The following is a 16,369-nucleotide window of genomic DNA, read 5'->3' on the forward strand; positions in this document are numbered from 1 at the left end:
CTTTTATTTTATTACATCCCAATACTTGTATAATATTGATCAGAGTTCAGTCATACTCTTTTATTGGATAACTGTGCTCGAACCAGAATAAAAATGAAAGATTAGACGTAAATAAGAAAAAGAGCTAACATACATAATACCATGTCTGTTATACTAGGAGGTATAAGCAGAGGATTATAAAATACCTACTTAATTAGTAATCGTGCCTATTTAATAACTGCAGCTGCTGTACAAAATACTGGCAAACGTTTAGCAATTTAGAACAATAATATGAAATCCATCCATTTCGGAAGCTTTTATTCCAAACCAAATCGTTTATTCAGTTCTAGCGACATCTAGCTGTTTACATCGAAACTACTATCTCTTACTAACGAGCAACCGGTTGCTCAACGTTTGATCTGCTCTAAGTGGTACAAACGCAGCTGGTTAACTGGTTACTATGAAAACACATAGATAGCGTATATCAACAGTAAGTTTTTTGTTAAATTAAGTTGTATCAGAAAACAGTTTTATTTACGGGCTCTACCTTCCAATTTGGCGCTAAAGTTATAATTTGATTATAGTATACAAACGCTATACTAGGATAAGATACCTTTCGACTTAACTTTTACAGTTATTTTCTGCCATAGCAATGAACGTTACAGAAAACATTTAATTATATTCAACAGAGATTTTTTTCAGACTTTAATAAGTCATTGATCTTTAAAAGACCAGTTAGTATTTACCTGTTTCTAATTGGTAACTAATGGATACCTACTAAATAAATGACGTTAGACCTTTTCAAACTTATCCTACCTACCCGATGTTAATAAATAAATCCTTATATATTACGTCAATGTCAATATCGTTTGAACTATAAACTCCTTTGTCTGAAAGGTGCATAGAATTAATATATTGTTTAACCCATTGGATATGAGTGTTTGTTTCAGACTTGACAATAAATAAACAAAGTCAGTGAGAGCTGCGCGTGCGCCGATGATATGAAGATTTACGTAGAGATGTTTTTACACACATATGTAGATTTTTTACCCAAACCGTATGCTGGGTATGGGTCTCTTTCCGGAGTAAGATAAAGTCTAGAACATAGATTATACAAATATGGACCAGACTTTGAGGTCAGCACATCGGCTAAATTGAGCTGCAGTATGAGTATTTTGGATAAAGAAAAAGGTTGAAAGCCTTGCAAGTATTTTCACTACCACCGTTCCAGCCACGTAGTTATGTGCTAAAGTGTGATACTTATTATCACGGGAAATCTTTCTACACGTACAGAAACGATCACAATCTAATCGTCGCCTAAACTAGTCTTAATTAGAATTTACTGCAGTTCTTTACAAATGTATTAATCTCCAAGATTTGGAAGCAAAACAGTGAATAATTCAATCAGTTCTAAAAAAAGATAAAGGAAAAACGAACGCGGCAGTTTCTTACCAAAGAAGAGTAAAACAAAAAAACACACATGAGGTATCATCAGCTCAATATATTCGGTCACAGTTGGTTACTCGCAAGCAATCTGCTAGCACAAACCACTAGGTGGCGAGCTTTCGACGCCGCCACACGACAAGAGTGTTAAATTATAATTTCTATTCTACGAGTATACTTGTGAAGTGATCATGCAGTTTACTAATGTTTTGTGTTATGTATTTATGACGGTGAGTGTACCTTTTGAATTTTTTTTTATTGTGTTGCTGAAAGTGTTCGGTCGTAGCGGGTTCGATTCCCGAATTATTTTTGTGTCGGGTAGTTTTGAATGAAGTGATTTGAATATTTAATACCTATTTGTATTTGCTGACATTATAGAGAGACATAAATTGAAATTACAAAATTGTTGTAAAAAATAACAGACATAATCAATATTTTTTATAAAATTCATGATTTTCACAAAAAAATCACTGTCAAATCACAAAACAATTTTCACAATAATATTTTTTTTCATTCAAATAATATTTATTCTACTATTCTTTTTTGGTTACCAAAAATCAGGAAACCAAAAATATATTTTATATTACTTGTTGAACCCTAATTTTTATATTAACCCCACAATTATACGACTGTACTTTTCACATTAACAAATTACTAAAATTTCGCACATCCAATCAAATAAATCAATTACAAACCTCTCATATAACACGTGCCTATTTGTCAATCCAGCAGTAATTGTGCTCATAAACTGAACAATGCAGTTTCACCTTCAATAAAACTATCTGATCTACGAGTATATTCAAACAAGAAAACAGTTACACGTCTCCTGTATAACGGCACTTAAATCTTTAAATGGTCAAGATTTATAGCCATTTAGCGCGTGCTTCGATGCTGTTACTCTCCAAGATTTTCTTCAGAAAAAACTGGGAAAACTCAGTCCAATCAATTAGTCTGTAGATGAGAGTATAATATGTAAGATATATAAGAGGTACATATAACTGTTATTTAAGCTGATTGGAGACGTAATTACGGTTTCCGGGAAAGAAATTGGGACTCTGAAATTTGAAATATGATTTTGAATATACCAGATGAGTACCTACACATCAATTTTTGATTGTAGAAGCTGAATTTACCACCAAAAAGATACCCAGGAAATCGTAGGTGTCTACGGCTAAACTTAAAACAATTTTGCGTAGGTACATATTACAAACGGTAGGAAGATTACAATTTAGACGATAAACACGAGTTTAAATAAGTTATTGTTAATAATTTTTATTATTTAACTTAGGAAAAGCTACCAAAACTTGTATAACAAACCTAAAATTGCAGTAATAATTAAAAGTTTGAATAAAACAAACTAAAGGCATTATCTTCCTGCATGCATGGTCAACACAAAGTTCAATAAACCAACAAAGAAGCATACCGATGAATCGAAACAATCGATACAAACCAATTATCGATGCATATAGTAAATTACGTGTACATTTCTAGCATCGAGCGTTATCGTGTCGATTTTTTATCGATTTATTTATCGATGCGGAGTTTCTTATCGACGAAAGCATGTAAGTAATAGGAATGACAAACTGAAGTGCATTGACATTGAATGTTATTCTTTTTTTGTTGAAGATTAGTACAGTGAAGTGTTTTAGTAATGTAGCGAATAATCTGTTAATTACTGTTGGATATCATGAAGTTTGGTTGCAGGTTAACGCTTTCCCTCAATAATGTCGGTTTCTTTACCAATATTACTAAAACGATATTATTAGTTTACAGGGAGAATCTTTGCAACATTGATTTTATTTCCGTAGTATTTTAAAAAGTATAGCTAGTTCAATAGACAACTGCTCGTCTCTGAATAGAACTAGTTAAAGTAGTACGTTTCCGTACTACAGACTCTACACAGGATAGGTTCTACGACTATAATTCGGTACCCGTTACGGTTCTAGAACAGCAAAGGAAGAAAAATATTTTTAGAAATATGTAATGAGAGCTAGATCCAGCAGTGGAACAATAACGGATATTTCAATGGTCCTTCAACAAAAAAATTATACACGGCCTCTTAATGACCGGATGAAAGAAATGTAGAACAAAATAGTTATAAAATTCGCCAAAACGATGTCAGTGTTAGAATTCCGCTCACACATAGTCTCAACAAAACCGGTATTTTTGAAAGTTAATAAAAAGTGATTTTTGTGAGATAATTGTTTAGAAAATATCAACATTTTTGCAAGCTTAGTAAAGTGATGAATCATCGAGAATTTTAATTATGAATTTTGATGGACTGGCGGCCTTGTGAGGTTATATTTTTCAATCAAATCTAGTTCAGAACTGCCTTGGTGACACAAGCGACACTGCGAATAAAGGTTTAAAAGTCTTAGGTTCGACTTGCAAATTAGCTAACATTATAAAGTATTTTTTCCGCTGGGTAGTACTTCACTTGATGAAGTACTCACCTCATGAAAAGGCAAACCTTCCCTCCTATCATATCCTAGTAAAGAAAGTAGTAGTAAGAAGTAAAGACTACCTGAAGAGAAGTTGTCAAATAGAGATGCCTGCCATTAGAAAAAGGCAAGCTCCAAAAAGTCTCATATTTATTCCTAGCTCGTTCCTGTTATTGATCAAACTTGTCGTTCAAACCACTGGAAGGTCTTTGACATATCTCAACGAAAGTGGTTCTAACATTACGTTTTTACTCCAAACAAGCTTTTATAATAGCCCTGAGTTAAGAAAAACCACATAATTTCGCTTACCTAATAAAATTTAATTAGATACTGCTACCAACGCAAAAAGAAAAACATTTTCCTTAGAGGAATGCAGAAAAACATGGAAAAGAATTTCCATAAATCAATTTCTTACCGAACAGGATTATGGTGCACTGCAGAAAAACGTGTTAGTTTTCTGAGCAGACAAAAATATAACTAGCTTTATTCTATGATTTTATCAGGTAAATTAAGGAAGGCCTTAAAAAACAATCTTTGATTCCTCAGTATTTAACGACACACCGCTCAAGTCCTAAGCATTTAAGCTACAACACATTCGGAACTAATATCCAGAATACGACAATTATTGTTTCTACTTTCAATGAACCTTTAAATGTATGCAAGACATATGAATGGTGACCTAACGCCATCATCAATCATTATACCATTAACTGCTTGTAGCGAAATGACTTTTAAGTACCTTTAAAAGAATTCTTATTAACCATCGGTAGTTTTTACCAGTGGCAAAGGGCAACTCATATCAATAAGACTTTCTTGCGGAATATTGTTGTTTTACGTGGTTGTATAGTCAAGTTTTGTGCAAGTCTTGGAAGATAGAAAGCTGTACGTTTCCTTGGATGAATACTAATTGAAAATTACCTAATGGCAATAAAATATCCCCGGTTTTTTAATTCCAAAGAGTCCTGCGTTTTACCCAATGTCAAGAATACTTTATCGGCAAGCAATTTGCTACCAGATAAACACCGTTATAGGGCGTATTTCAATATTCAATGAGAACACCAAAATCGATGACAGATCCAGAATTAAGGAACTATGTTTCGTCATAAATAGGCAAACTTATTATTCAACCTATGAGTTCTATAACTTCAGCAAATGCATAAAATACTTCGTCACATCTTAAATAGAGCACAATATATCCACCTAATTTCTATAAGTCGATCTCGTATTACGAGAGTGAAAACCGGAGACTATCAGATATCGTTCATACATCATCTGTCCTAGTTGCAAGCCGTGGGTCAGAATTGTGGTGTCAAGTGACCACTACACTGACCGTAAATCGAGTCACCTATGCCATGATTACAAAGCGTGTCCTTGGGCTTGAGATCTACGACTTAAATTGTCGGTAGGTATGCCTAATGCTGAGTTAAATCGTCTGGTTTATAATGTATAAGTACTCACTTAACTCATACAGGCTGGGAATAACGCGACTGCAAGACCTCATCCATTTATTTTTAACGTTTCGGCTACGATAGCTAAATATATGTATCGGAATTATAGCTTGTTATCGTGAACAATTTTATCTTCTTTGCATATGTTCGTTGACCACCAATCTCTTACCATATCTTTATTTCTCTCGGTGAAACCATATTAATACACTGAACAATAACATTTGTCACAAATTCATTAGCTGCTGTCAAAATATTGTACCCAAATTCTTCAAATTGAAGTATACTTCTTCCACATTCATTCATATCGGTATGTGTATTATGCTTTCCGGAGGCGAATATTTCACCCGACCTTTTTCAAGATCATGATTAAGTAATTGTGTTCAAACATGCGACATTTTCCCACAAGTATTATGATTGTTACCACTTCTTATTGTGCCCGTGTGAAGCTTAATATGATTAAGAGATTATCCCTAAATGTAGTGATCATGATGACAAAAAACATAAGCTGGTGTTTATGCTCCTAATGTCTTTATGGTTGTATCTTTTTGTTTTGTTAAAATGCCATTCATTTATCTCTGTAAATTGGAAGCTTATGAGCTATGTTATCTAACTAGCTAAATCATAACTCTAAGAACATTTCTGTCATAAGGCCATGGAAGTAGGGATTGTTTACTATACTTGTGCAAAGCCAATCGTATAAAGCTCGTTATCTTTTAGACAATTGCAGAAGCATATCTCGGCGAATAAACAGTTGGCAACTTATTTCAAAAGTTAGTATTTCATGAATTAATCGTCAACATGTTCAGTTTTTATCAACATCATTCTTTGGGATAGACGAAGGTCTCTACAACGATGTTCCATCTCGTATGTCGCTTTTGAGCACTGCGTGATTTGCATAACATATATATGCATGTAATTATAATATAACTTTTACACGCGTATAATATTTTATACAGATAAAATTACCATGGATTTGATCCACTTTCTTAACGTAGTATCACCACAGACTTTCGCAACATCGTCACATATTCTATGGTCTTAGTTATAATACGATAATCTGATTATACTTCATCTTCTTAACTATATAATCGTTAAATAATCCCATAATTATGATTAATGATGCTGTTACAACGACTTACAACTGCGCAAGTTTATGAATTTTGTTAGAAGACCCTCTAATTTATTTAAAGCCCAATTTGATCCTTATCGTCTAAAGTTTAAAAGACTCCATTAGACTCCAAAAAGGGATATTACTAATAGATATTAGAAATATCACGGAGATCCGTGGCAATACCTACTATGGCTTGAGTAGAAGATACTTTTAATTTAGGTTTATTGCGATTTGGGCTTATATTATTTAATCTATACTTTTATTATATATTATAAAGCTGAAGTTTGTTTGTTCGTTTGAACGCGCGAGCTTTGACCGAGCTCTTTGCAAACAAACTTCGAATATTCACAGTAAGTACAACTAGACACTTCGTAAAATATTAAGAATCACCAAGTCAGGTGAATTCCATATCTCACATTTCTGTCTAACTATCTGTCTGGTTGCTATCAATTAACCACAATTAACCGAAAGCTGTGATTGCTCAACCACGTGTGTAATATGAACCGGTTAACCGTAGACGTAAACGTTTTCACTCATCGAAAGTGTTGAGTTAAACGTTTATCGAATTATATCGGTATGACTATATTGAACAAGAATTTTTGATGTGAATCTGTTTCGTCCAGTGTTGCATATAAGATTATAAATAAATAGAATTTGACTGCCTCCGTGCCGCAGTGGTTTAGGTCGCCACGCCCGATACCACTGCGTCGGGAGGTCGTGAGTTCGATTCCCACACGGAGCAGTTATTTGTGTAATCCACAAATAATTGTTACGAGTTAAGTGTTATGCTTTGTGTCCGTTGTTTGTATGTTTATAAAAGTCCCCGCGACACAAGAGCAATTCTTAGTGCGGGAGTTGTCTTTTTAAAAAGAAAGAAGAAATAAATTCATTTCGAACAAGTACCTACTAACTTAGCTCGCGGAATTTTTGATAAGAATGTTAAACTGTTTAGATGTCCAGTCTTACATATATCTAAGATTAATAATAAATAGGAATAAATTGATCGGTTGGTAGAGTTGGCTTAACAAGTACTATTTTAGGTCGTGATTTTACTCACGTGGTTGTTTACTGCAAAATTTTGCCTTTTCTGGTCCGTAATCTATAACCCTGCCGAAGCTTCATCAGCTGTTTTAAAGTGAAAGAAACACAAACATACTAACACACCCGCGCTCTTACAAAATTCTGTCAAATCAGAATGAGTCGTTTTTGAAAAACATGTCGAGGAGACTAGATCTTTTTTCCTCTGTACAAACTGTTCAAACAACAACAAACTAAATCTTAAAAAAGATTAATCAACTATGACTAAATAATTATTTTGTAGTAAAAATTGAATTATTCCGTGTATCTCTTATTTAACTTGATTCGTTCAACATAATCAAAAGTACTTTCGTTTTCTCATTCTCTCAAATAAACGGGTATTGGTCAAACATGTTGGATAATCTTGCAAATATTTATAAATAATTAAATAAGTGTTAATCATAATGTTATATAAACATTTAGATTTTTTGCACGCGATTATTATTACAAATATTACAATTCGAATTCCCGCGAAATAAATTATTAGATGCGTTGAGGTAAGTCTGGCAGAAAATTCCCTTGGCATTAAGTCCGCCTTTATACGGTCCTGTATATAAAGTTTGAAATAAATAAATAAATAAGTCTAGACGACAGACTAAATTAAATATTACATACATAGGTACATAAAATAAAATAAATACAATCAGGCTTCCTTTCCATAGTGCAGGCAGAGACCAGGGAAATGATTCCACTATATTCGCTTTCAGATTCAGAAGAGATTTTCATTACATTTTGTCACTCATCTTAAATTTATTTATTTTAGTTGAATATAATAAAACTCTCATTTTCGAAAACGTCAACCACAGGTTTCTTTAATACTTTATTACTAATTTAATATCTTAACGAATACGATTTCCAAAAAAAACATAAAAGTTGCATTGTTGAATATAACTACATTTTATACTAATCGTTTTTCGAAGACTTTTTTTTTAAATATTCTGTAAGAAAACAAAAGTTAAGTTATCCTAATGGTTCTTTACAGACTTCTAATCAACTTGCATTCTCTTACTTTCACCAATGAAAGTTAATGCAATGCAGTGCATGTTTAATTATTAACCAGTGACAATAACTGGGCATTCCCGGTGGACAATAAGGGTGCAAACACAATACAGAAATTATGTGCGAATCCCCAACGCGATTGTTACGATACAACTTCGTGAATGTAATAAAATAGTAACTCGTAAGTTCGTAACTAGTCTTTATAATAAACGTCGGCGTCTAAGCTCTGGTAAGTCATAAAGTGTTTTCACACTTTCAATCAATTTCGAAACTGTATATGAGTGACTGAGACAAAATACTATATTACTAATCAGAGCTTACATGACTTAACACAGCCAGAATTCCCTAGGCCGGGGAAGACAATATTATCCCTCGAGATCTTGTTCTAGCGAGACTCTCTGCCTGTATAGTCTCGTGAGATTGCATTTCCTTCTCTGTACTAATCTATTCGCAAATACTTGCGAAGCATCGTGTAAGCTCGTTTACAATGCAACATGGCATCGCAGTGCTATGTATGAACCTTATGAGGCATTTCTCAGGGGAAGTGAAAAGTCCCATGCTTTGAACAATAAGACAATTTCCCATAATGTACATATTGACTGCTACTGTAATTTACGTGTTGTGTTAACTAATCAACCATAACTTGCAATTAAACTAATGTGCAGTTCGCATTTAGCGGAACTCCATTAATATTCTTTCTTTTTTGTTGCCTTTTATAACAATAGAGCGTGTGGTTAGCGGTATGAAGTATCGTGAGTTCAAGTTCTGATACAGTACCGCGATTCTTTACCACTATCGACTACCGACAACCGGGTAGCTATCAAATTATTGTGTAAGAAAATCCGATCAGCGCCTCTAGCGGGTGCCATAGAAACAATTTAAAATGTCAAGCTCTCGGGCCTCAATAGTACCGATTGTACAGAATACTGGAAAGACAAATTACTAATCCTGTGTAAAAAACAGTCTTTTGTTCAATTACATATCTGAGTCTGGGTCTATGTGTATCTTCACATGTTGGAATATTTGCAATGGTTAGAAATAACCAAAAAAAACCTGAAATGCGTTCGCTGCGGAAACATTCACTACGCCTAAACCGCTAAACAGAATAAGTAGAAATAAGTAGGTCCACGTATCTACGATCATGATAACATGACAAAGCAGAATCGAATCCCACACCATATGACAAGTCGCTTTCCCAATCAAAGTTCCTAACATCAAGGAAACATTCTGCGGTTACATAAGCGTCAATGAACTTGTGTGTTCGTCATTTCCGTTTCATCTCAGAAACGGCTCGTGTTAGGGACACCGCACACCACGCCTATGACATTACGAGAATAAAGCAACGGATGTCGGTGTCGAGTTGTGGAGAGAGGGGAAGGTGAAACGTTGACAGACTCACGTGCTTTTGAAAATAGTGTGACTGTGGATTGAACTAAAAATACCAATATCTTTATTTCGATGAAAATTACACTGTCCTTCTCTGGGCTCTGCCTACTGTGGGAAAAAAGCGCGATTTTAGGTAAGTAACATTGATATTTCAAGTTACTAATTTGACCTGGAAGCCATGAAAAGTTTACCGACAGGTCTCAGTTTTTTCTTAAAATTGATTATCTAAACCTGAAAAGTTTCCAAGGACCAATACTTAACTCACACCCATGTTTCCAACGAAAGTAACTACCCTCTTTTACCAGTTCTCGGTTACTTTACTGAGTTGATTGAAGCCAAATTTATCCTGCTAAACACATCGACAAGATCGTGTTAACAATATGCAGGCAAATACGAGCAAATTCGTTCAAAATCCTATTACTTTCTCATATCCTGTCATCTCACATGATGCTGCAGTTTCAATGACGGCACGTGTAGTTACTTACACGTTCCACATGTTTTGTCATGCGCGAAATATCTGAATATATTTGGCATTGTTACAATTTGGTGTTAACTATCCATTTTGTACATAAATAACGGTAATTTTGTAAACAACGTACAATTCCTGTGAGGTATTTATTTCTAAGGTTAACAAAAATTTGACAATATAATCATATTTTTTCATATATTTTTTAACATAATATATTTTGCTCTTCGAACTTCGACTACGAATGTGTTCCGTCTTTAAGCTTCCAGACGTCCGTAGTAGGTTTACATATGTGTCATGCCAAGGCTCTATTTATAGCATAGAAAACACTGTTTACATTGATTTACGGTTTACTTCGATTTGATTGTAGTAAGTTTATAAGCTTTCGTTAGCACATTTAAATGCACTGGACTTTTTATGGATCAAGATACGTTATAGGATTGCTGGAATCTAACCTTCAAGTCTAGCATCAAAGTCAGATGCAAATTGAAAAGAGATTTTATAAATCTCTGCATATGACTTTTATAAAATACTAAAAATAGTTAACCTTGATTGATTTTCAAAAGACACTAAAAGCAATTAATTCTAAAATATCGTCAAAGTTGATTGGATGTTTTCGTTTTGAATCCTTTAAACTCGCTTCAGAAATTTGTATCTGGTGATCGAAAAAAGCACGTTAGCTTAAGTTAGTACCCACCTTAAACAAAAAAAATAGATAAGAATACAATGCAAATCTAACTGATTGGACAATTGATTTAAAGGCTCAACTCAGGGCCAAGTGGGGAAAATAGAGGTAAACCAACTTTTATAATAAACAAAGACCAAACAACATAACCACCCTGCGCGAATTTCTTTCAAACCAAAATACCGGATATGCCACAATTTCTATACGAAATTAACTTTAAGAAAAGTCTCCAAAATTTGAAACTCAGATAATGCAATGTGTGGATATCAAGTTCAAACTCAAGAACCCGTTTGAAACGAACCATAAAAAAAACTTTGTAACGGTTATAATACGAGTTTCATCTTTCACTGTCATCTCAAGGTCGTACAAACACTTTCTTCGAATGAAATATGTATGAACAGTGGGATTATGTGATTTGTTTAAAATACAGGCTTTACTTCATTGCATATTCAAAAGACAAAACTAAGGTAGCAGAATTTAACTACGCCGCAGGTTTGGCCAATATCCTCGACTTTCTGCTGAAACACTCTCGCTCTCTTTTTTACGACTTTTACATTACATGTCATACTTACTTGAACTGCTTGGAGTAAAAAGTCGGACGAAGGCTGATCCGTCCCGAAACTATCAAAAAGCGTTTCATGAATAGCTATAATCAAATATAGCAAAAATAAAATAAAAACAGTTTCCAATAATATGGCCACAGAGCATCACATCTACCTCACCTACATGAATCCATCTCAGACCTCCTTACCTACTCATTAGTATGCCATTTAATATTCAACCAAAGTACGGCACTCTTCATTTCATTACCACATTAGGAAATCTAGTCCATTATCTGCACAGTCACGCCACCTGCCATCGGAATACGACACTACAGATTACACATATTAACTTAGCACGCGTGAGAAAGTAGATCCATATACGATGATTTACGCATCATCGTTACTTTCCACACCGTCCTATTGTTGGGCAAAAATACCAAAACTTTGGACGCAATAACAGCAGATAGTTAAAGCTTTTATATGTATGTAGTTGCACCAACCGTTAAACGAATCGACATCTACTCCGTCAGTTGACGCGAGCGCCTCCTTGCGTAGAATGTTTATTTTTCGGAAAACTCAGGCCTCCAGGTTTGGAATCACATGGAACCAAAAAAGGTTTGCCCTTCCGGGTTTTAAGTCCGAGACCATAAATGTCCAGTGATAATTGTAAAGAAAATAGGTTAACAAAAACTGTAGACTTTTTCAACCTACCTTCTAATAACCCTGAGTATAAAAGTAACTTCTATAATAATATTCTTTCGGCTATTCCTGTGGGATAGTGCAATGTTGCTTTATGATACAGTCCATAATCACTTTCATATTCGTTTGTATGCAATCCATTTATATTTCAACCCAAGGGATCAAATATTAGCATAGAAAGTATTGTGGAGCGACTGTTAATAAGATGACAGTTGGTTTAAAGACGTTTGTATGATAATGTTAATAATATGCATGTAATGCAGACGTGCTGTCATTGCTGGAGGAGGTCAGAGCTTGATAATGTCATGGTTTTGTCAGATGAGAAATCAGTCGTTACAGGTCAAATCTAATAGAAGATGACAATGATAAAAAGTCTTAGAGGCACCAGGCAATCAATAATTTCGTTTTGGAAAAAAATACAGGAAAGACGGTTGGGAACTGCATAAAGATAGAAAGAGTTGTAAGGGCTTTATTTGAATGTCGGATATCCTTAATTGGGAACATAAGGTTTTAAAAGATATGAGGATCGGATTTTTTTTTCCTCTTGCCTTTTTGAGAGACATTAAACAGTGCATCAATTGGTCTTATCTCTGGTTTCGTGAAGATTCTGACTGGATGCAAGCCACAAAAAAAACAACAATTTGACGCCGAAGTTAATGACTGTCGCCTAATATTATTGTACTCTTTTTTCAAGCTCTAATTAACTTTGGCGTGGATGCACTAAAACAATATAAATAAACAAGGTCAATCCAGTATTTACTTTGAGCTTGATTCAAACAATCATAGCTATACTCTACTATACTAAACAACTTTTGTCGCTTTAAAAAAGAACTATAATAACAAGTAAATTCATAAGAAAAAAAAAAGAGTTTCGACTGTTGTCCCCAGAGAGCACTTATCTTGACCTTTATATGTCTAGAATAACTTAACACAAGGCTATCTGCTATTTAATGAAATTTTAAATTCTAGTTCTTAGGTCACATGATAAAAAGGTGACATTTAAAAATTTACCTAAACACGTGAACTTTTTTTATGACTTCTATCATTTGATGATCACGTTGACGCAATGTTTTGTTTATCGCAAAGCTGCAATTGCTGTAACAATTTTTGTTCCATTAAAACATCTAATATTTCATCCAACTACATTAACTGAATATACCAAAGTATTTTGGAAAGTGTGATATCTCATAAAACAAGTCTTTCCAAGATACAAAATGAATGCAAGATTTTCTCTTTCAGAAAGTAAAGAAAGATTTTAAAAATACCGTTTAGGTCGGCGAAAAAGTCTTTTCGCATTATAGTTTGTATGAACATGTAATAAAATCTTTTTTCTACACAAAAAAACTCGATATTTGGGTATCTCACGAGCTCACTGAAAGAAACCTAATGAACCGTGTACTCATTTGTTATTCTTGAAACCAAAAAGATTTTATTACAAGTTCATAGTTCATACTATAATGCGAAACTTTTTCCCCGACCTAATATAATTTAAAACCCTTTTTATATGCGATAACTGCTACTTCTATGGCAATTTTAGAAGTGAGTACAAAATGGTTAATCCTTGATAACCAATAAGTAAAATCCTTTCGTCTGTAACGAGAGATCAGTTTATCGCAGTTTTACGCCGAGCGTACCAAACACATACTTTCTTAAATCATTACCGTCACGACAACAACCGCGTTCTACATCCATCATATTGGGATTACCTAATGAAAAACTCCGCTATCAACACATAACTTAATTAATTCTAATAAATTACAACTATTATAACTTATATTATAAAATGAAAATGTAACTCTTTAGTGACAGACAAAAATAAATATGTACTTAGAACGAAAATGTTATTTGAAATTCATTGGTCACAATAGACATCTGTTCGTATTATCCATGGAAAGAACATATACTTATTATGTATTTTTTTTTAACCGTTCAAACAATGATCTACATTAATTTCTAAGAAATATCTCTAATTACAGTTCTTTTTAAATTCCAGATAACAGTGGCAGCATGTGCGGCAGCAGACGACAAACAAACGAACGAACTGAAAGAATCTCAACCAGAAGGAAAGAGAATCAGCAAGCGAGATGCAACATTACTAATAGGCGGCCCTGAAGGGACGTATCGTAAACCGCAAGTGATCTACAGAAGGATATCTCATCAAAAATATGGGCCTCTCAAACCGTACGGACCGACGCGCCCAAGATACAAGAGTCACAGCAAACCTCCAAAAATAAACAGGAAGCCAGGCAAAAAATATAAACATCATAAAGCAAAACATGTAGCCCCAAAATACGTAAAGCCTAACAACATAGCTCGTTCTCCATATAATAAACATCACAAAAGAAATTCTAAGCCAAGATATGGACCTCCGCCAAAACCAAGACCTGGGCCCGGACATGGCAGAGTACCTCCTCCCTATGGAGAAACTGGCCCTGAACACACTAGTTTTGGGGAACCTCCAGTCCATTACGAAGAAGGTGCTACCAGCTATCAGCGACACAAACAGAGCTATGGAGAGCCACCTGTAGATTCATACGGTGCACCGTTGAAACTTAACAATGAATTCGATACTATGCATTCTTCTGCGCCACAAAGTTTCCACGAATCAAATAATTTCGGTAGCAACTACCACAGCATATCATACCCACCGTGGGCAACCAACAACTGGGACGCACAACTAGCGTATTCAAAGAAGCAGCCGTCGGTATACAAACATAAACCTGAAGTTGAGCCAGAACCTACTGGTGAAGAAGAGGAATTTTATCAAGAACCGCAACCGGTCGTAAGAGAAAAGAAATACCCTAAAAAGAAAAAGCCGTCCAAACTTAGTGCAAAAATTCCGAATAGACCGTGGTTGAGTGGTAAGAAACCGGAATCTGAACCGGACATTATTGTTGGCGGGCAATATGCTGAGCCACCTGCTCGATTCGTGAAGAGTTTCCAGGCCAGTGCTCCGATGATGGTAGACGATGATCAATCTTTCTCACCACACAAAGCTTTCTATAACTCTCCTGGTGGTTCAGCGTCGGCGTATGTGAATTACAAAAACAGTAACCTGGCGTTCAGTCCGCAGAATTTAAACGATGCATTTAGTATAGTCGATAAAAAGTAGTTGGTTATAATCTTGTTGACTGTAGTCTGTCTCAGGGTTCACGAATGTTAAGTGTTTTACAGATTTGATTTGATTAGACTGTATTTTATGGAGATTTAATTTAATGTTTCACTGCACATTGCATTGACCAAAACTCTATCATTTAAGTTTACATCACAGATTAGTATCAAATAGTGTTTCACTCAGCAGCTCGATGTTTCAACTTACAAAAATCGCGACTCTGACAAGAGCTTTGAAGATTGATTTTGAAGATATGAAACGAAGTGCTGCGATTTATTAAATTCTTAGCAGATAGATAGACTACAGTCAGTATTATCTTTGACCGTCAAAAGAAGCATGGACATCCTATTTCGTGATCTCAGAGAATTAGAATCCCTTCATAGCAAAATGTACAACAAGCAAAATGAGCACGGCACTTAAAATGTACAAATCGCATAATGTGCAAATAGCAAAAAGAGCAAATCGCATAATGTACAATACGCATAATGTGCAATACTTAAAATGAAGTGTGTGTGTGAATTGAGTGAGCACCCTAAATAAAATTTAATAATATATACTAGTCATTTAGTAAAAGGTGTGAAACAATTGTAAAAACAATCTTACAATTTGTAAAAAGATAAAACATGAGATATATCAGTTAATGAATGCTCACTCAGTTCGCACATACGACCACCCTGAATCTCAGAACGTATGAAGAATTCATGTAAGATTTATGTACTACTCTTTAGTAAAACCTTTATAAAGTTGTCGTTTTAGATATCAATCGCCAAGGGCCGTATAAAAAAAAAATTACAAATACTTTCATATGCTCACTCAATTCACACACTTTGAAAGGACCCGATTTCTTATGAACAAACCATAATTTCATTTTGTTATAAATCTTGTTTTATTAAAAGGTATACACGTGATTTTGTAAAATACAAAGCGAACCATAAATGTAGCACGTTTTGTAATAGTTAATTAATATAAGTGCTCACTCAA

The 16,369-nt window shown here is 34.5% G+C and overlaps 1 protein-coding gene across 1 annotated transcript; it reads left to right on the top strand.

Moving 5' to 3' along the window:
* Positions 1-1,510: 1,510 nt before the first annotated feature.
* Positions 1,511-16,369, top strand: LOC142982148 (uncharacterized). The gene is made up of 2 exons (XM_076128503.1): positions 1,511-1,652; positions 14,270-16,369. The coding sequence occupies exons 1-2, from the start codon at positions 1,614-1,616 to the stop codon at positions 15,386-15,388; spliced, it is 1,158 nt and encodes a 385-aa protein (XP_075984618.1). The 5' UTR covers positions 1,511-1,613; the 3' UTR covers positions 15,389-16,369.

The sequence above is a fragment of the Anticarsia gemmatalis genome, chromosome 21 (assembly GCF_050436995.1).
Source record: "Anticarsia gemmatalis isolate Benzon Research Colony breed Stoneville strain chromosome 21, ilAntGemm2 primary, whole genome shotgun sequence".
Classification (NCBI taxonomy): Eukaryota; Metazoa; Arthropoda; class Insecta; order Lepidoptera; family Erebidae; genus Anticarsia; species Anticarsia gemmatalis.

What these genes read in the sequence shown, in the direction of transcription:
- LOC142982148 (XM_076128503.1), top strand. Translation starts at nt 1,614, where the DNA reads ATGCAGTTTACTAATGTTTTGTGTTATGTATTTATGACG. An exon ending in TGTGTTATGTATTTATGACG is followed by an intron (nt 1,653 to 14,269) that starts GTGAGTGTACCT and finishes TTTAAATTCCAG; the next exon opens with ATAACAGTGGCAGCATGTGC.